At 26.2% G+C, this 21569-nt stretch overlaps 2 protein-coding genes across 2 annotated transcripts; one reads left to right on the forward strand and one right to left on the reverse strand.

Annotated features, from left to right (window-relative positions):
* Positions 1 to 6523: 6523 nt before the first annotated feature.
* Positions 6524 to 13520, reverse strand: LOC111036800 (protein zyg-11 homolog B-like). The gene is made up of 13 exons (XM_022318994.1): positions 13011 to 13520; positions 12166 to 12360; positions 11787 to 12006; positions 11316 to 11496; positions 10866 to 11011; positions 10608 to 10748; positions 10304 to 10528; positions 7957 to 8065; positions 7722 to 7871; positions 7377 to 7563; positions 7008 to 7285; positions 6777 to 6909; positions 6524 to 6678 (listed from the first exon to the last, which is right to left on the reverse strand). The coding sequence occupies exons 1-13, from the start codon at positions 13259 to 13261 to the stop codon at positions 6639 to 6641; spliced, it is 2256 nt and encodes a 751-aa protein (XP_022174686.1). The 5' UTR covers positions 13262 to 13520; the 3' UTR covers positions 6524 to 6638.
* A 3868-nt stretch (positions 13521 to 17388) lies between these two features.
* On the forward strand, positions 17389 to 20825 carry LOC111036806 (ragulator complex protein LAMTOR3-A). The gene is made up of 5 exons (XM_022319010.1): positions 17389 to 17445; positions 17524 to 17563; positions 18580 to 18673; positions 19295 to 19434; positions 20485 to 20825. Exons 2-5 carry the CDS (start codon positions 17558 to 17560, stop codon positions 20617 to 20619), a joined length of 375 nt encoding a protein of 124 aa, XP_022174702.1. The 5' UTR covers positions 17389 to 17445; positions 17524 to 17557; the 3' UTR covers positions 20620 to 20825.
* The last annotated feature ends 744 nt before the right edge of the window (positions 20826 to 21569 follow it).

The raw sequence follows: 21569 nt of genomic DNA on the forward strand, positions 1-21569 counted from the left end.
CTTGTTATAAATATTTCAAAACTTCAAAATTATAGATAAATGCATATAGTACCTATTACTATATTATAGAAATGGGTAACCAATCTATAATAGTATTAACTATTAGTCATCAGGTAGGTACTAGGTATAAGTACTAGTTAGTACTTAGTACCTACATATAAATATATAATAGACCCAATAAAAATATCGTAACATTTCCTCTTAATGACATGGAATTTGTTTTCTTTGTATTATAATTATATAAATAAATCCAAATCATTAAATAAATAATAAGTTAATAACATAGGAAAGTATAGTATATGATTAGTTTTAATTATTATAGATTTTATGATTTATGATTATTATCTTCAATTAAAATTACCTAGTGATAATATATAATTGCAGATATGAAGTATGGATAGAATAAAAAGTTTTCTTAAGTTTATATTTTGAAACTAACTTGGAGATGGAGATGCTATACAATTGAAATAGAGGAGCAGAACGCCTTCCATAGAGCAACTATCTACCCTTATAGTGGCTAGTATTGCGTCAATACTGTCAATTAGGTTCCTACTATGTGACTGAATAAACCATGTTATACTATTATAAAAGTATAATGTCTACAACCAACGGACAATGGTATTTGGTAGGTAAACAGTGTACCTACTAATTAGTAATTACTGTAATATTTTAGAATAATGCTTATGTAATACGTTAGGTACTACGTACTATGTTGTATATTGATGTATTGAACATTTCGCATCGTCATTGCATACCAATTAATATTTTGTTAATATGGTTTTCTTTTTTCAATTTTTTACCTATTCTTAATGAATGACTTTAATGTGTATCTGAAAAACAACGCCCATATTAATAATTTACGAATTTGCGTATTTAGCAGTTATTAATAGATAATATAGCTAGGTAGGTACCTCCTATCTACTTCCTATTGTAGCCTACATATTATTATTCATCGTTTAATATTATAATTAAATGAGAAAAATATAATGATAGGAAATAATATGTAATGCGGAACGTTCCAATAGGTAAGCAGTGAGCTGCATAATATTATATATTCGCAAGTAGTAGGTAGATAATAGTATATGTAATATAATATATTATAACTACGTAACTAAGTATATAATACCTGGCCTATAGAGTATAGGTGCTTCTTGTCTTCCTACCTCTGTCCTGCATGGTCTAACTATACAATGTTCATGTCGTGGTATCATTATCTTGTTAATATTTTAATAGGTACCTAGGTTACTTATAAATTCGTCTGGACTCTGGAGGATGTCAGTTTAGTTACAAATCGATGTAGCTGGTTAAGGTCTTAAGAAAATTCGCTGGAACGTTTGGAAATTCAAGGGGATCATATGGAAACTGAGGAAACGAATTATAGTTTATATGCATAATAGAATTAGATAATGGTTTAGGTATTTAATTTAAACATTCAAGTTCTTTTGCTAAATTTCAATTTCAAAAAAAATCTAGTTGGTAATTGGATAACGCTCAGCTGTACATTCGATGTCTGGACTCTGAAAAGTCACTGTAATGGATGTGCTAAATTAGAATTGAAATTATTGCAAAAAACGATTCTGAGCGAAGACGGTCTGTCAGCCTATAATAATACTAAGTATAGGTAGGTGTATTTTACGATATAATTGTGATTAAAATAATTAATTTTACTATTAGCCATTACTTACTAGAGTATAGGTGGTTAAATTCATATATTTATCAAAAAAATTGCATTTAAAAATGTTTTTGAGTGTATAAAATAATAATTAACTTACTCTAAAAGTTTCAAGTACCCACGAATAATATTTTAAAGTTCCAACAAAATAACTAGACGTTATTCTTGGTTGTACTTTCGTCCAAATTTGAACTTGAAATAATTATAACAATTTAATTTCACTTTGCAGAAGACATTTTTTGTTTTTTTTTATTAAGGTTGGCAATATTAACTGTACCTCTAATAGGTTTATCGTAGGTACTTAATGATAACTGAAAAGTATCCAGCGGTAGATTGGACCACCGGGATGCCGGGAAAGTTCCAGGTGGGCCGATCCTCCATGGTTAACAATTCGATTTGAGTCTCCGAGGCCATATTATTGAGTTCGATCCACCTGTATAAATTACATATTATAATATTATATAAAATAATATAGGTAGTTATACTTATATATCAAAAAATAATTACCTACTGAAAACAATTGTCATTTTCGATATTCCCGGGAACAGAAGTACCTATTTATTCCCAGGAACTTCTGGGAGTGATAATCTTAATTGTGCTAGCCGCATATATTTGATGAACTACACATGCTAATTATTACTAAAAATGCAGGTACTTAATTTAATTTAATCTCCATTTTAACATTTTAAAAGTTGTAGCCTTGTAGGTATCCAAAAAGTATGGACTAAGTAGGTATAGATAGCTGAAGACATACTATTTACACATTTGATATTACGAGCTTGGAATTCTTAATCTGCTTTATTTCGGTAGGTACTACTCAACACTCAATAGTATATACCTATAATATAACATATTATAAATTAATTTATATTACAGAACTAGAAGTACCTACAAAACTACAGAAGTATCAAATAGGTAGGTACTAGGTACAATAATTCATTGTTATATTGTTAGATAGCTACCAATAAGTTACTGAAGAATAGTTTATTTTGTATACTGCTGAATAATCAGTAATACCTAATCGGCAAAATAGAACTTATGAATAACTATAACCTTCTTAGGGTCAAACATAAAAAATATTAATATCATTATAATTATTACTTACTTTAAACTGGAAATTCATTTTTTTAAACTATTTTATTTATGACAAACAACAATTTATTTTTTAATCATATTTTATTATTTAGATATCGATGATTAATTTGTGTAATGATAAATATCAATCTGTTCAGTTATTGTTTGAGACTTGAGTCAGTATTGACACATGATAATATTTCTAGTTTAAACTATTGAATACCTACCTACCTGCTGTGGAAATTTGATCCTGGAATTTATTTTTGTTTTTAATTTTAGTATCAACTACAAAGGTCAAAGGTTATAACATAAATATTGCATTTTTACATTATATAGAAAACACTGAACATTTCATTATTTTAGAGATAAGAAATTATGTTGAGGGGAATTCAAAATGGACCGATTCCTTCATATAAATTATCAAGTATAATAAATTCATTACTGGATTTGTCGATCCTGGAATTGTAACACAAATCATAAGTATTAAGAAAAATAATAGTAGGTAAGATCGCTACCTAATCTATAAAATAGATAGCTAATTAGTAGATATAGTGTGTACTATACTCCATACAGAATAATTCTTTAAGTATCTTCCCATAGTATATTTATATTATTACAAATGTATCTGGAATTTTATGATCAGTTATGACAGTTTCACACAGGAGGTCTAATAATAATTAAATCACTTGTCAGTTTGTCACCATTATAATCTATTTTACTAAATAAATCATTCTTTACATCGACAAAATAATTTTATTTTACAAATAAAGTACACTTAACACATATAATGATACAATTCAATTTGCCTAACGATTCACATAAATCAAAAAATAACCTTAAAGTTAATTTTTATACATGGGCATATTTTATGTATAGCTAGTAATAAATATATTTATTCTATATTATACACATATCTTAACAAAATAAAAACACTGTACAATCAATTAATGTTATTCAGCATATAGATACAAGTATAATTATTATAATGTACAATTAATAATTATCAATGCCTATCGTCATTACAAATTTATGGTTTTTCTAATACTAAACTTATCTTAAAGAAATTAGGAGAATAACAATGAATATGAGTGTTTATACATTTCCTTCACCATTAATATAATTCATGAAATTATAATACCATTCTGTTGCAAATAATAGGTTATGTGACAGAAAAGAAAAAAATAATAATATTAGATAAATCAATCGAAGACAAATAATCAATAATTCAATAACATATCATATAATTTTATTAATATTTATAAATAGGTATTGCAGGGGTCACCATTAATAATTTTGAAAAATCATATTAAAAATCTGGAAATTGTTAGAAGGCCATCAAAATTGCAAAAACACAGTAAAAACGAATAATCAAAAATGATAACTGATTAATTTATAACATAAGAAAATATATTACTGTTTTTTTACTTATTTTTCTTGTTTGAGGGCCAGGTAACACAAAAATACACACGACTTATTGATAGTTTAACATCTTAACTATAAATTGCAACTAGTTACAATGCTGTAAAAACATATTCATCTAACATAATGTGTTATAATGCAATGAGTAATATATATAATAAAGGTCAGAAAATTATTCTCAAGTAATATTATATTTTAATTTTGCATTATTAACTATATAACACAATATAAATTAAATTTAGAAAATACTGCTTAAAATACTTGAATAAATTGAATATAATTATTAATTAATATTACAGAGATCAAAATGATTTAAAATTTAATTCCTCATTCTTAGACTGTTAAACAAATAAATATATGAATATTAAACAATGTTTACTTTAATTGGAGGTTATATTATGTATGTGCCCAGGCCTCAAATAGTGTAGTATAAATATTGACATGTATATAAATTGTGATTAATAAGTTGAAATAAAAATAAAATGAATTAAAATAATTTTTGGAATTCATTATTTAAAATTATAAATGTGTGAAGATTGAGCTTTTTCTAGTATTAAATATATATATGAATTTAAAAAAATAAGATTCAACTAGTCTAACTACATTTTATTAAACAGTGGACTACTATCATAACATTTTCGTTACGTATTATTAAATATCAGTTATTCAACATTCTATTGTGATTAAAAAACTGTTATTTATTATGGGATGAATATTAGATAATCTTGGTATTTGAAAATATTACAAATAATAGAATGTTTTAATGATATGAAATACAAAGTATGTAACATAGATAATACCTTAAATACTATAAAAATCAAGGAGACAAAGTCTTCTAAAAAAATTATAAATTGTAATTTAAACAATAAATACAATTCAAAAATATTACTTATTCTTAAAAATTTCGAAAGTATTTGGAAAACCTTGAGTGTTATTTTTTACCCAGTTATATTGTAAAAATTCTAAAATTTGAAATAAAATATATAGGTACAATATAACTAAAAATATATTTGTTATGAGTATATCATAAAAACAATCTTTTTAGATATTATAGCCATTGTGATACATACATGCATCAAGTTCATAAAAAATTTGATAACAGAAATCATTTTAAAATAAACCATCTTTTTCTTATTTTTTGAAATTTAATATTGTTATTGAGTACAATATTTTAATATTATTTAAATTTGAACAGAGAAAAATTATTTGGGAAATAAAATACGTATTTTTATAAATTTTAAATTGTTAATTTGCATTTTTTTTTTTATACAATACTAAAAATACATATTTTTCAAATACAAGTAGTACCAAATTGTAACCTAGTGGTAATTCATGGCCTAAGATTGGTCAATAATTAACGATGTGTTACCACGGAACTTTTAAATTCTGTAATATTGTACATTCATTGTTTTGAAAATTATAATATAAAATAACCTGACAATCTTACAGATAGATGGCATTACTCAAATATTAGAAGTATAACTTTTCTACATTTAACAGAATTTATGCTTACAGAAGGTAGATTATTTTAATTAGTTAATGCATTTAATTCGTTGTATGTAATTGAAATGAAAAAAAAAACTGTATAGTAGGCAGTAGCAGCGTAACAAGGGTTCTATGAAACACGAGGCTTATGGCTGTTTAGGGATGGGTATTCACTAGTCAATGCTAGTGCAAAAAGTTGGCTGACCAATGGTGTATACTGCAAAACAGAGGTTCTTAAACTATGGTACACGGAAGACTACATGTCGGTACGCGAAAGGCCACAAAGTGATAGAACAGAGAGTAAATAAATTAATATTTTAAGTTGTGTTTGAATATGGTAACATGGAAATATGCATAAGTGGTACACAACAGATTCATAATATATGTTAGTGGTACGCGAAAAAAAAAGTTTGAGATCCGCTGCTATAGATGGTATAGATAGTACCACTGATTATTCAGGAATAGCAATTAAAGGGATGCAAATCATCAAAAGCTGAATGAATTGAACTGCTAAATTTATCCATCTAAGGCGCTTTTGCAAAAAAATTTATTTAAAAAAAAAATGTATTATTTAATACTTAAGATTTTATCCAACAATTTTAGGGATGGATGGTCCCTAAAATGTTTTCTTATCTCATTAACAAAAAATGATCAAGCAGCCACTGCTGTATAAGTAAAATCAAAAGGACTTTTCTTCATGCATATTATTTTAGAATGACATTTAGTAGATCTGAAGTCTCAAATAGCCAAATTCTTTCTGGATACTAATTTCAGTAATTTTTGTATAAATATTAAAAACTAAGTATAGTTAGTAAAATATATTAAACAAATTTTGATTTTTTTTTATAAATTTTAATAGAAAATTGTACAATATTTAAAGCATAAAAATCAAGAAATAATTAAAATCACAATAATAGTTAAAGATATAACAAGAAAAATAATAAATGTTATTGTTAATTTAAAGGAATATAGCAAGTAAGATGAATAACTATAATGAATCAGTTGGTTGTACTGGGTTAGAAACTTTCCTAAAAACATAATAAATAATAATCATAGTACCACAACTCATAGTGTTTAATATTTTTGATCATTGTTTGAAAATTTGATTTTGATTTCTTACACTTACCTAAATTCATTCATCAAGTCTAATATACCATAACATAGTTCACACACTTCATGATCAACTGACTTATCCAAAGCAATTTTTTGAAGAATGTCAACCCCATTTTCTTCATTGAGCATTGCACAGTATTTTTTTGCTAAAAAATTTTATAATTATTATACATAATAAAACAATTAAATAAAGTGTTTGAATTTTGATGTGAGTTCAGTATAATTATATTTAAAATACACTAACCATTTTTAGTACAAACATGAAGTATTGCCCATGCAGCCCAAAGTTGAACCTGTGGTGTATTAGTTGATTTCAGTAGCCCAATAAAAGGCTGGAAAGATCTGTATGCAACCATTTCTCCCTCCGGTGGTGCCCAATGCTTTACAGTATATCGTAGTTCTTCTAAAACTTCATCTTTACTATTCACAGAAAATGTATCCCAACTAGGTTCACATGCTAAATGAGCAATTATTCCAGCTGCAAAATAGCTTACATCAATTTGTTCTGACCGCAACAAACGTCTGAAATAAATAATTTATATTAAATAATATATAAGTAATTGCACCAATATATTTAATAGATGTACAAAATAAATTAAATCTACTACAGTACCTTAGAGTGGGAATAATATCATTGCTAAATAGCATTTTTCTTAAATGTGGTACTTCAGCAATATTGTTCACTAAACCAAGTACCTTAGTTTCTACAGTAGTATTATCAATAAACGTATTTAATATATTCATATATAATATTAACCCTCCTTCATCAATGAAAACTTTACATGTTGTAGGGGATTCATCTTAAAAATAAAAAATATTATATAAGATATATTATAGACTTTTTACTTTCTTAATCCTGTTATCAATAAACATACAATAAACATAATACTAACACAACTTTCATAACATGCACACATACATTTAATGTATTCAGTAAAAACATTAAGACTATTATTACCAGTAAGATTCCAAAGTGCGCTTAGTGTAAACTTCATAGTCACATCAATAGTTCGAGTTGATAGTTTTTCAAATACTATTGATAACAATTTAGCCATATATCTTGGGTTTGATCCTAATTGAGATGTTTCCGATGTAGAAATTTTTGCAGCTATCAAATATAAAAAATTAAATAAATTATTTAAATCAAAAATAATTACTCAACAAATCTATATAAAAAAAATTAAAATCCTTACCTAATATACTGCAGATTGCAACACTCATGCGGTTCATGACAATATCATTAAAAAAATGTAATGAATCCAAGACTAATTTTGCACATCTGAACTTATCCATTTTTACATCCTAAAATACATCAAAATTACATATTATTACAGGAAATTTTGTTTAAATTTTACAAATAATATAACATATATGTTGTATATAGTCATAAAAGAGAAGGAGAGTAATTTATGAATATTGGAAATGTCTTTCTATTGAGAGAAGGGGGGGGGGACCAAAATGACCAGGTAAATTTTTGTATAACGAAATGGCAAACTGTTGTCACCAGCAACTGATGCACTTAAATACATTACCATACCATTTTGTACATAATATTTATGAGTCAATGTTTTATTATTAGAACAGATAAAATAGTTTTTTATTAGTCGTTTCATATCATACTTTGGTTATCTAAACAAATTCCAAAAATGTAAAACACTCAAATGATAAAAATAATACCTAATAATTAGGGCTGAAGACTCCCAGTAAGTACTCAAAAACCTCAAAATATGTACGCACTTATAATGCATTTAAAAAACAAAGTATATGCACTTAAAATATGGCCTAAAAATGTAATATATAAAATATGGAACCTAAAATTTAAGTACCTGTGTGAAAAATTTTTTTGATTGATAAAAACTTGAAAATTAATTGCACGATTATCAACCAACAGTATGCGATCAATTATGACGGATAACTGCGAATTAAGACATTATCTTATTTGTGTGGACAACTGAAGTTTATTCCTTAGTTCCTACATGGGTCACAATGATATCAGTCACATAGTTGTTTACCTAACTGATAATATTTATATCATAAATAGGTAGACTGTAGACATTCAAAAAATAATATTTGTATGTTATAATTAGGGCTAGGGACTTCATCCCCTTAAAAACCTTAAAATATGCATCCATTTATGCCCTAAAGAATCAATAAATATGGTATTAAAATATGCATTTAAAAAAAATGATATTCTTTTACAAAATCGTTAAGCCGATCATATGGTTTTGGTTTAGGCATTTTTTTAATTATTTTATTATGGGCTTACTCAAAAGAAAAAACACTTCACGAAACTAAAATACGAAGAACGCATGACACCAACTGTCAACTATTACTATTCAAGGGATCGTCTAGCCTCTATCTACAACTAGTCATGGTTTTTTTTTGGTATCATTATCGGCTTATCGCCTATCGGGAATCACGAGTTGGTATACCGATAAATAACAATACAGTTATTACGAAAGGCAAGAAAAATGCAAACATTAATTTTTAAATATTTATATCCGGTCCAGGAAATCTATTTAAAATACAATTTTTTTTATAAAACTAAAAACTTTCTCCTCGTATAAATAATATTGCCAAATATACACTAATAAAATGAAAAATTGTCAAATATGCACTTATAAATGAAATATGGTCAAATATGCAAAATATGCAACTATAAATTTTAAATATAAACTTGTAATGCTATGAAACAAATTTCTTTTTTACTTAGTTATGTTTTTAATGATTATTTAAAAACATGCAAACTCCTAGAAGTCTCGAGCCCTAGTTTTAATGTATTTAATATCAAAATTTTGCATATTTGTACCTATATATACTCTTAATTTGTCTAATATACTAAAATATGCTTTTATATGCAATAACAGAAAAATGTGCAAAGTAAAATTTTAAATATAACCTTCTTGTGTTATGACTTATGAAAAGTTCACATACATCACTCTCATTGTTCTTGCAACCTTTTTAGATAAATATTAAAAGTCCTCAGCTCTACTAATAATATATGTACAAATGATTTAATATTACGATATAAATGGAAATTGTATCGTTAAGTTGTAATATTATTTCAAATATATAAGTTTCACAAAGTTGACAGAGCACTCCACTATAAAAATTGGCAGAAGATCTGCCAATCTAAGACTTAAACCTAGGGTACCACAGGATATCCTACTAGAACACAAAGAAGACACTTCATTCTCAGATCCTGACTTTAACTTATAAGCTAACCAAAATAATTTGTTGTAATTTTGTAAATCTTTATACACATAATATTGTAATCATATTAATAGTAAATTGTATACTGTACCAAACATTGTAAAAATACCTGGTGTATTGACACAATTAAATAAATAAATATAAAAAAATATATAAGTAAAAACTAAAAGGAAGATTATGTAGATGAAGCCATGTAAGAGATACCATGTAACTCTCCCTAGGTTAAAATAATTAAATAAATTCATTCATTTAAAAAATACCTTAAAGAATCACCACTGTCCACTACAATAATATAATTTAATGAATTATGAATTATGGTATGCATACCTGTAGTATACGATCACTACATAATGTCAACAGTGTGTTTTTCTGTAACTGGTTATGATTGGGAAAACGTTCCATGGCATCTAATGTTGCTTCCACTACTTTAGCCAAAACACTAGGATGTATGTTTAAGGCTAGATCACTCTTGGTTAAATTATAAAGGCAAGCAGTTGCTGCCATTTGTACTGGGAAACTGTCAGAAAGACAGTTCATCACATTTAAAATTAACTAATACAACAAAAACAAAAATTATAAACAAAAAAGTATTTAAAAATAATACAGTGCTAATTATTGTAATTTAAATTACTTGGATAATTTCAACTTTTGGGGAGTTATACTTTTCAGTCCATTTAAATAAGTGATAAAGACATTTTTGAATATATGTTGGACGTTTTGTGTAACGCCTCAAGCCAGTCAATAATTGCTCTTGTGTCACAACACCCGTAACCTAGACATTAAAATAAAATAAACTTGGTGTTTTTATAAAAACAATTAAGAATAGAATTAATAAATTACTATTAATATATACATTATACATAATATAATATATTTAAACAATACTAACTACTAAGTCTGGATTATATAATGGATGAGTGGGAACTGTGAACATGGCCAAACCGCAATCATCCATGTGCATTAACCCTAAAAATCTTAACTTTTTATGAGTAGTCAAAAAATCTTGCATGATTCTTGGACCAACATTATCACTTCCTAAAAATGTAATTCAAGTTTGTTACCAATAAGTATTTAATATAGGTACATAATATATTTCCATAGTATAAGTAAGCATTAATCTATAAATAAGTCAAAATATAAATCATTAAAATACTTAGAATAGGTTAGGTCTATTAACATTTGCAAATAAATAAATTAAGTATACACATTATGATTGGTATGGAAAATATGTGATTGATCTAAAATACCTCGTTTCATATAAAGTGAAACTCATTAGTTCACATCATTATGTGGCCTGGCAAGTTAAGATAATCTACAATTATAATGAATTAAAACTAACCAGATATATCCAATGAAACTAAATTGGGTAACCAATCAGGATCAGTCAAAAATTGTAACCAAGGTGTATCACAGCTAAAATTCTCAAAAGGATGAGAATATTTTTCAGATGATAAGTCCAAATGTGTTAATGATGTCATACATTTGAGTGGACTAAAGGCAATCAAATGCATTGTAGCTTCCTATTAAAAAAAAACATCAAATATCATGTTTTTAGAATTAAGCCTTATAAATTCAATATACATATTATAATATACAGATAAATACATTAGTGAGTTTTCATAAATTACATATACCTATAGATTATATCAATAAATATATTTAATAGTGAATTCCCTTTTTACTTATTATTAACTTAGTAAATTGTTGTATTAAATTATTTATAAAAACTTTGATGACACTTGTTTGTTACAAAAATATTATTTTTCTTCTTAAAGTATGTTAATAAAAACAAGTTGTTTTTAGTTTTTACCTTTAAATTGTACACACTTAATTTTCTTAGTTGGTTTTTCTTTTTCCCCAATGGTAAAAGTGTGTCAACTTTTGTGTTAGAAATATCTAATGACTCCAAATGAGGCAAATCTTCAACCACAGCAATTAAATTGTTGGTACTAAACTCAGTATTACTTACATCAAGTGAACATAGGTTTTTTAATTTTGATAATGAAACAGCAACACAAAATCTCAAGTCACTGAAAAACATATAATAATTAGTGTCAAAAAAAATTAGTACCTACTTAGATTTTTTTTATTTCTATATTTCATATAAAAATGATTAAATTAAAATATTATCTATTCATTTTATATTACAAAACTAAACATGCATTAGCCTTTTTTTAACAAGAACTTACTAAGAATCACTAATGAATGAACTATTGGAGACACATAGTGATTCTAAATTCTGTGTTGTCCATTCACCTAATGAACCAACGAGTTCATTTACTGTACAGTCCAAACCATAAACTTTTAGTTTTTTAATTTTATGCTTTTTTAATGTTTTTAGTCCTTTTGTGGTCAAATTTTTGGTTTTTGGTAGTATGACATTTCTAAAAAATATAAAATTATTACAATATAAATAATAATATCGTAATTACATAAAATAATACTAGGTAATAAATTGGATTTGAAATATAATAAAAATTATTTTATATTTTTATAATATGTTATACATTTTTCTAAATTATTAGGTACAACAAAATTAGCCATTCTACTGGTCAATAGTCATGACAAATTTCAGTAAATACCTAAGCAGCTCGTGTAGGGTTGCATACAAAATGTATACATTTCATGGTTCAATAAAATTTAAAGGACCAATCACCGGCCACTAAATTAAGTTTAAAAGACCATTAGCTCACTATTGATTTAATAAATGTAATTATTCTTGCAACCTGGCATACATCCGTTACATTTTATCTTTTAAATTAATAAGTGCCTAATATCAAAATAGAAAGCATTTTACTACGTATAAATTAATTAATTTTGATAGATAGTAGTAGGTACCTACATAATAATACATTGAAAAATTCAATTTTTATTTGAAACTATTGTTTTTGTAAGTCAAGAAAATAAATGCATTGTTTAAAAAGTAGAATCTGTTCTCGTTTATCAACAAAAAAGGGTATTCATAAATTAATTCCTAGTAATTTATTTTACTGGACTAATACTGAACAATATTTAAAAAAAACTATTAACAAACCTCAAATAGACATTTTTATGGCTGAATAGTGATAGTACTTCATCATTAAGTTTATTCCGTACACTAAGTTTTGTCAACAGCATCTCAGAAACCTCCATTGGCAAGTATACATTACTGTCAATGAACTTATACTCAGGTTCAGAAGGCTGCAAGTCAGTCTTACTTATTTGTTCAGCCATGTAAAGTTTTTCAATGTTGTCGCAGACATAGTCAATGCACAAATCTTTCAGTGTTTCAGGATTGGCATACATTATGGATGGTAAAATCTCTTGCAGTTTAGTTATTAAAAAAAAACAACAATCACAGAAAAAAACAAATTAATGATGCTACTTTAGGCTTTTAATGTTTACCCAAGAGTTCTCATAAGTTTACGAAAGTCACATTATTATACTGTAAAAGTCAGCTGATTTAAGATGGAGAGTGAAGACTGAAGCACAGACAAGAATGGACTGAACACTGAAGTATAATAACAATATTATGATCCTTCCATAGGTATTGTAGTATTATCACTATAATTTGTGATATTATAAATTATTATCTATGCGTAAAACGCAGTGGATACATTTTTCAACAAATGTGACAATTGATAACAAAATGGATAGGGAACCGTCGACCATGGGCTCACAATATTCAAAACTGAATTATTTACAAAATATGTAACACATTTACGCTATTATAATTTGCATTTTACAGTTTACACCCATGGTTATTATGATGTTTTATACTTATTGGTACTTACCCATTAACAATAATTAGTAATTACTGGGGTCTAGGGCTGAGGACTTCTAGTCTTTTTTTAATTGTCTAAAAAGGTCGCATAACAATGCGAACGCCGAACGATGATGTATAAACTCTAATTATGTCTCTTAACACAAGAAAGTTGAATTAAAAATTTTATTTTGTATATTTATCCATATTTTGCCGCTATTACAAAGTAAGCGCATATAATTTAGTCAAATACATAACTAGTAGGTGAACATTTGGTAAATATTGATATTAAATAAAATGTGAAGTACTTATTATAAGAAATGTTTTTTCCAAATGTCTACAGCCTAATATTAAATATTAATACTGTGGGTTAGGTAATTCACTATTTGGCCTATAACATCGTGGCACGGGTAGGAACTAGGAACTAGGAAGTAGACTTAAGTTGACCACACGATATTATTACCTATCTTAATTCGTGGTTGTCCGTCATAATAATTTAACGCATACCTATTGTTGATTGATTACCGTACAATAAATTGTTCAAGTTTTTATCAATTAATTACAATATTATTTTTAATACATTTTTTTGCATACCTACTTAAATATTATAACTTAGGTTCCATATTTTATATAATATTAAATTTTTTTGAACATAACATATTTGAAGTGCATATTATTTGTTTTTCAAATGCATAATATATGCTCTTTGTGCATACATATGAAGTTTTTGAGTACACACTAGAAGTTTTTCGCCCTAGTAATTATTAATTAGCTGGACCTATATCATTGATAATAAATCAAATGCTTATACTTTACAATAGTGCATTCAAAGTTGTATTTCAAAAGTTTTATTATTTTCAATAAACGTTTGATACGTTTTTTAAACAGAATATTATTTTGTGTCCATCTGAAATAACGCCGAGGGCCAGGGAGGTAGCTAGGCGTAGCTATAGTTAGTTTAGGTATTTTACGTAGCATGTATCGCTCTAATATACTTATAACTTCTACGTATGTAATGTATAGTGTATACCTATATAATATAAAAAGATTCAATATCATAAATTTGTTTTCACAAAGCGGCTAAATGGATGTCTCTCTGATAGTCTGATGTACAGTAGGTTACAAGTGGGTCGCAGTAATGGATGGTGTTAAGTTTTAATTCAATGATATAAAATCACAGTACACGAAAAATGATTCTGAGAGAGACGGTCTGTGGACTGTTAGCCAGCAGCCTATATAATATTACTCAGTATATTTTGATGATATTATTGTGATTTAAGTAATTCATTTTACTTTTAGGCTTAGTACTCTGTACTACAGTAGTGAAATTAATTTTTGCCAAAAAATTACATTTCAAAAATCATTGTGTGTATATAAAATATAATAATATACTCTAAAAATTTCAAGTATACCTATCCACGAATAATATTTTTAAATTACAACAAAATAACTTAAATCATTATTCTCGGTTGTTTATTAATATCTAATTTCGTCCAAATTTGAACATAACAAAACTATAAAAAAAACTGTGTTTGTACCTTTTTTGATAAGATACAGAATAACCTACTTACGTGGAAGGTGGAACCTTGTTTTAAATTTTCAATCCTTAACTATAAAAGTTGAACATTTTTAAATTTTTAACTACAAAATAATTTGTAAATTTTCAATTTGATAAATGTTGTCAAAATTTGAACTTTAAATGCCTATAAAAAAATCGTGAATATGTATTTTTAATATTTTTCAATTGCTGTTGTTACAATAAATAGGGAACCTTATATTACATTTTCAAGTTTTTTGACCTAACCTATACAATTTTATTGACATTTACAGAAAAAAAAACCAAAAAAAATTGAAAATGTTAGTAAACAGCTCAAAGCAAGTCAAAATATTTTGAACATTTTATCAAGTATAGGAAATGATAAAATAAACATTTGGTTTGAATTTCACGTATCTACAGTTGTTTGTTTTTGAATTACAACAAAATAGGATAATCGTTCCATGCAGAGAAATCGAGTGTATTTCCAACGTTGTAAGACAATTTCAAAAGCTCATCAAAATTTAATATGACTTTTCTGTGGACATTTTTTGTTGATAAAGGTAGAAAAAAAAACTTATGAGGAATCTTGTATTCAGTTTTCAAATCTATTAGATTAAAAATACATTTTTTTATACATTTCTGACTGAAAATAATTTACAAATTTTCTTAATTTTTACCTATTTTGTCATATTCGAAATTCAGAAGTTCATAAAAATTATTGTAGACTTACCTACGCTCTACTATCATTTTTTAATTTAAACTAACAAAAACTATTAGGGGGAACCTTGTAAGTTGTATTACATTTTCAAGTTTTTTGTCGATATTAAGTGAAAATGTCATGTAGGTTAGGTTAACTTTTTAAGAGTTGCAGTAAAAACTAAAATTGGTTTTGTTAATTTATTTATTTTTTGTTTTCCCCGGCGCTTAGAGAAAATTACGGATAATTTAAAATTTTGACCTCCTGAATGCACAAACTAGATTCACATTCCCACCGGAAAAGATACTGAAGTTGAAAGTCGAAATATTATTTCGACTACTCAACATGAATCTACAGACACAAAAATTTTTTTTAAAAATAACACATCATTGTAAAATTAATATATTCATCTCTCCGCTCAGAATCTAAAATAAAAAATGTTAAATTAGTCACCTACCTATATGGCTGTATTGTGATTTTAAAATGTACCTCATAATTTATAGGTAAATATATAGTCAGTATATATACCTACATAAATTATTGCATTGCTACGTAATGCTACCGTAAATTAATATTTAATAGTACTTAGGTAATAGTACCTAGGTACTTAATTATAAGAACCCAAACATGGCTAATGGCTACATCAATACATATTTCAATATCCACAAAATCAATGAAATTTCAAGAAATTGTGATCTATGTGAAAAATAAAATCCGAATTATACTGTTCTTCGATCTTCATAATTTTCATAAAGAATGGTACATTATTTATTTATCACACATTCAATCGACATAAAACAATTCATAAATATAAATTATAACTTATGAGTTGTAAAAAAATATATTATATATAATACATGTGGTCATATTTACATATTAATTTTTTGCCGTTAGATTTTTTGGGGGCTTTTTTTTTCGCAATTCACGTCACACTTAATGTTCGGGCCAATAGACATGATTCTTAAAAATTAGATAAATTATCTTAAACATAAATATGTTTTTCTCTTTTGTTTTCTATGCTCTTAACCCTCATAATTTGTATGGCCTAAAAATAATTATTTCAATTCATGGCAGTATGGCACGATGTACGAACTATGGTATACCTTCAAGGCTCCACGGTATAATATGCTCATGACATTAAAATTTGCATTTGTCATTTTGTTAATTTTGTTTATTTAGCTCAACAGGATTTCAAAATGTATTTTGTTTATTTTATTTTTACTAAGCAACTTTTTAGTTGTTTTTGAGAGAAAGTAAGCAGTAATCATTTAGATATCCCTATCTGTGTCCCTACCTCATAGACATATAATTATATTTATCATGGATGCTTAAATTAAATGATAACTGTTAACAAGTATAACACTGTCAGATAGTTGCAAAGTGATAAGTGATAACGTTAGTGATACAATTTTTATATTTTATAAATCAAACATTTGTGTTCAAAGATTAATAATTATTGATCACTGAGGTTTTGTAAATAATTCTTATATCAGGTAGTTTCTATCAAAACTCTTTAAGTAACAATTTTATTTTAGAAAACAATTTTTTTTTAAATTTCATCACTTATCTAGGTAACTAACGCTTCAAAGTACAATACAATAAACCATGGAGGTAGATAATTTTTTCCTATGACATATTTTATATTTAGCAAAAAAATACTTAAATACTTGTGTAAATAGATTTAACTTAGTTAATAATTTTTAAAAATATGTGTTAGGAAATAATATGTTGAGGTATCTACATGATTTTGTTTAGATCACAATTCAAAAATGAATCTGATTCTGAAGTATATCTACCTATAAGTTTTTTTTTATATTTTATAGTTATTTGGATTTTATAACTATAATCTCTTCTATTCGCAAAGCTTAAAAGAGTCTGTACATTTTTACCATACCATTAATCATTTGAATAGTTCGTTTTTTTTTTGATTCTATTCTTTAGTCAACTATTAGAATATACAATTTTTACAATTCTGCTAGACATCAGTTAATATTTTTTAAGTTTGTAATGTTGACAGATTTTATTAAAATTGCTTCACATACAATTTAGTTACTACCTTTTTGATTATCTTAAAAACACCATTCTCTAGAAATAGAGAAGTATTATAGTAGGTAGAATAGAGTAAAAGAGTTTTAAATAATACTAAATGCAGTACTTTTCTGTTTAATCAGACACCTTTTTTTTTTTTGCATTTTTTTTTTGTTTTAACATATTGAAATGATGGTGAAATCTCCTAGTACACTCGCTTGTAAATTATTCCTATATTTGTTATTTACAACCATCTTTGGTTTATCTCAGACTTCAATTTGCTTTAATTTCAAAACTAAGTCCGACCACCAAATTTTGACTTCATAATTGGTTTCAGCATGCTCAACTACATACGTTTAAACAAGGGTGTCGTTTAAAATAGAAATATACCCAAATTACAATTAATATTCTAAATATTTTAAGAGTTGTGAGAAACAGACATCATTTTTTTTAAAAATAGCAATAAATGTATGGTACTTCATAGTATTTTGTTGGGTTGTGCAAGATTTAATAGTATATTAAAATTGACACTCATATCTTAAACACAATGTAATTTTTTTAAACTGAATAAAATACTATTTTAAATTAATTGTTTTTAGGATTTAAGAAGATATTTATACCAAACCTTGACTAAGGTTGAAGGTCTTTACTCAATTGTGATATCTGATCATGATGGTGTTGTTATTTTAAAAGGTAAGTACTAGCAATATCAACTATATACTTTTTACAGATCTAATTAAAAATAAAATGAAGAGGATGTGATACCCGCATGTGTTGTCTCCGTCTTACAAGTGCGTAACATAGCAAATTGTACACTCAGCAGAACACGCGTAGCTCCATTAATTTAAAAATTAAAGTGAATTGACCTCTTATAAAATCAAAAGGTAAGATTATTATCTAGGGAACCTCATAGGCTTTATATTATATTTTTATTTTAACGCGAGTTATAAGTATTTTAAGATGTATAAAAAATTTACAATTTTAAAAAACTCATAACTCGCGTTAAAATTAAAATATAATAAAAAACATATGAGGTTGACTAGATAATAATCTTACCTTTAGATTTTATAAGAGGTCAATTCGCACTAATTTTTAAACTAACGGAGCTACACGTGTTCTGCTGAGCGTAAAATTTGCTATGTTACGCACTTGTAAGATAAAGACAACACATGCAGGTATCACGTCCTCTTAAGGGTCTTAGAAAAGATTTTTATTAATATGTTTATATCAACTATTTAAATAATTGATTTGTTGTTGATGACACTTTCATTTTTCAACATTACAATATTATGTATCTGTGTATTTATGTTATAGCTCATGCCAACAAATCATCTGAACAAAATTCAAATTACAAACATTCATTTTTATCAGAATTTAATTCTGCATCAGAACAAGCAGGAAAATTAGAACTTGGAAAAAACAAAACAGTGATATGTTTTTATACTAACAATCAAGTGCGTATTTAAAGTTTTATGAGTTATGTAGCAATCTATAAGGGGATTGGAAGCGGTGGTTTTCTGTCTTTGTCTATATAGAAATTTAAACGTGTTTTCATTTCAACGTATCAATTTATATCTCGTGATGCGTTAAGAATTCCAAAAACATTTGAATTTGTTGTCAAGTCTACTAGAAATTGATTTCCCTAGATTTTGATTTTTCTTGATTGTAGATACTAGGGAGGTAAAATTAAAAATGTGGTAAAGTCAATCTCAAGTAGACATGACCACAAATTCAATGTTTTTAGAATTTTTATTGCTACTTCACTAGATCAATAATTCCTATGTTTAATTTGTATTAGATAAAGATACAAAATCACCTCTTCCAATCCCCTGAAGTTAGAATTTCCCCATGTGGCAGTACCATAAGAAAAAAATCCCCTAAAGTTAAATTTTTATGTTATAAAGTGACGAATATGTAGATACCTATTTTATTGATTATTTTGTTACTTAAGCATTCTAAGGCATTCTATTGAGTAACAAAAAAATAAGATTTTATTTAATATGAAAATAAAAAAAAATGTCTAACTATTTGTTAGGTATTTAGATTTTTTTTGTGACCTCAGATATTAATTAATCCAAAATTGTTATTTCCGTATTTAATCAGCATTTTATTTGTGTAAAAATGTTTAATATTATACCTATTTCTATTAAAATAATGTTTATTAGTTCATCTTATTTTGTGTTTATAGTTAATGTTTTCACTACTGCACTACCTATTTGTGCTCTGCAACTTCTTTATACACCATAAAATAAAATATTTTTAATTTTAAAATCTATACAACCTAATTATTTAAATTTAAAATTATGCGAGCTAGTGTTTTTTAAAATTGTACAGTTACTGGCAAATGATAATATTATAAAATAAAAGAACTTAATAGTACGTCAAGGGCAGTGAATGGTGTAAATATTTTGGGCATAATAGTATGATAAAAGCAGTGAAAAGATGTATATAATAGGCAGTACAGTTTTTAACTTTAATTAATCTTTATTTGTATTTGTTAACAGGTAGTCCAGTTAAATTGCTCAAGATTTTTAATTACATTTGTGGCTTCTGAAAAAGCAAACACTGGCATTATATTAGGGTTAGAAAAAATACTGGAGCCATTACTAAAGGATTTGAGAGCTATTCAATTTCCTTAAAAATTACTTGTTTTAATTTTTTTTCTTGTCACATTATATAATATAAAACTTTAATTGTCTCCTTTCACCCTAAAGATTATTGTTTTATTCTACTTTAATAGTTTTATTCTGCACTTTCAATAAGTTGAATACTGATTGTGTATTTGTTATTGTTATTACTACAAATTAATAGAATACAAACAATTATACTTTGGTACCTAATTATATTTAATAAATCTTATTTTTTTTAAATAATTCTAATTGTTTTTATAAACTTCTTCTAAATATCAAATATAAGGAAAAACTAGTTTTAGTTTTAATTTTAGTCCAGTTTCATTTTTCTATTAATTTCCATTTAATACTTTTAGCTATTCAAGATGTTTTAAACAGGACATTTTAACAAATTTGTAAATTTAATTAACTAAACACAAGCATTTTATAATGCAAATTCATTATACTTACCTTTTGTTTTTAGGTAAAAATAATACACAATGCAAACCTCCACCAAAGATTTTATAAAATTGCTGTACAATTGTATTAAAATGTGAATCAACCTGTATGGAATTATACTTTCACAGTGTGTTTTGATAATTTCATAGAAGTCCCGAATGTTGTTTTGGAAACAAATCTATTACTTCTTCTGGTTTTATATCAATTTGATGGTGAATATTTAATAATGATTATCAAAAACCTACATTTTTTGTGATTATAAGTTTAACGTCACAGTTATATTTTTACACATCTTATGGGTCATGGGGGGCAGGCCCCTCAGGCCCCCTCCTTAAATCCGCCACTATGCATGTCTCTACATTCCCACTTTTTAATCACTCACATAGTTGCATCTTCTGTTGGCCAAAATATTTGTTGACTAAAATAAGATTCTGTTAAAATGTAAGTCTAAAAAAATTTTTTTTGCTGAGATGAAAAAACATATCATTTATAATTGTATTTTGTTTGTCATGAAATAATAT

The sequence above is a fragment of the Myzus persicae genome, unplaced genomic scaffold (genome assembly GCF_001856785.1).
Source record: "Myzus persicae strain clone G006 unplaced genomic scaffold, MPER_G0061.0, whole genome shotgun sequence".
Classification (NCBI taxonomy): Eukaryota; Metazoa; Arthropoda; class Insecta; order Hemiptera; family Aphididae; genus Myzus; species Myzus persicae.

Bases quoted from the DNA above. Each gene is read 5' to 3' on its own strand.
- LOC111036800 (XM_022318994.1), bottom strand. From the start codon at position 13,261: ATGTATGCCAATCCTGAAACACTGAAAGATTTGTGCATTGACTATGTC. The intron at 12,361-13,010 runs GTTTGTTAATAG...TATATTTTTTAG, and splicing joins CATAAAAATGTCTATTTGAG to AAATGTCATACTACCAAAAA. The intron at 11,497-11,786 runs GTAAAAACTAAA...TTTTTTTAATAG, and splicing joins TAAGTGTGTACAATTTAAAG to GAAGCTACAATGCATTTGAT.
- LOC111036806 (XM_022319010.1), top strand. The intron at 18,674-19,294 runs GTAAGTACTAGC...TTTATGTTATAG, and splicing joins TGGTGTTGTTATTTTAAAAG to CTCATGCCAACAAATCATCT. The intron at 19,435-20,484 runs GTGCGTATTTAA...ATTTGTTAACAG, and splicing joins GTTTTTATACTAACAATCAA to GTAGTCCAGTTAAATTGCTC.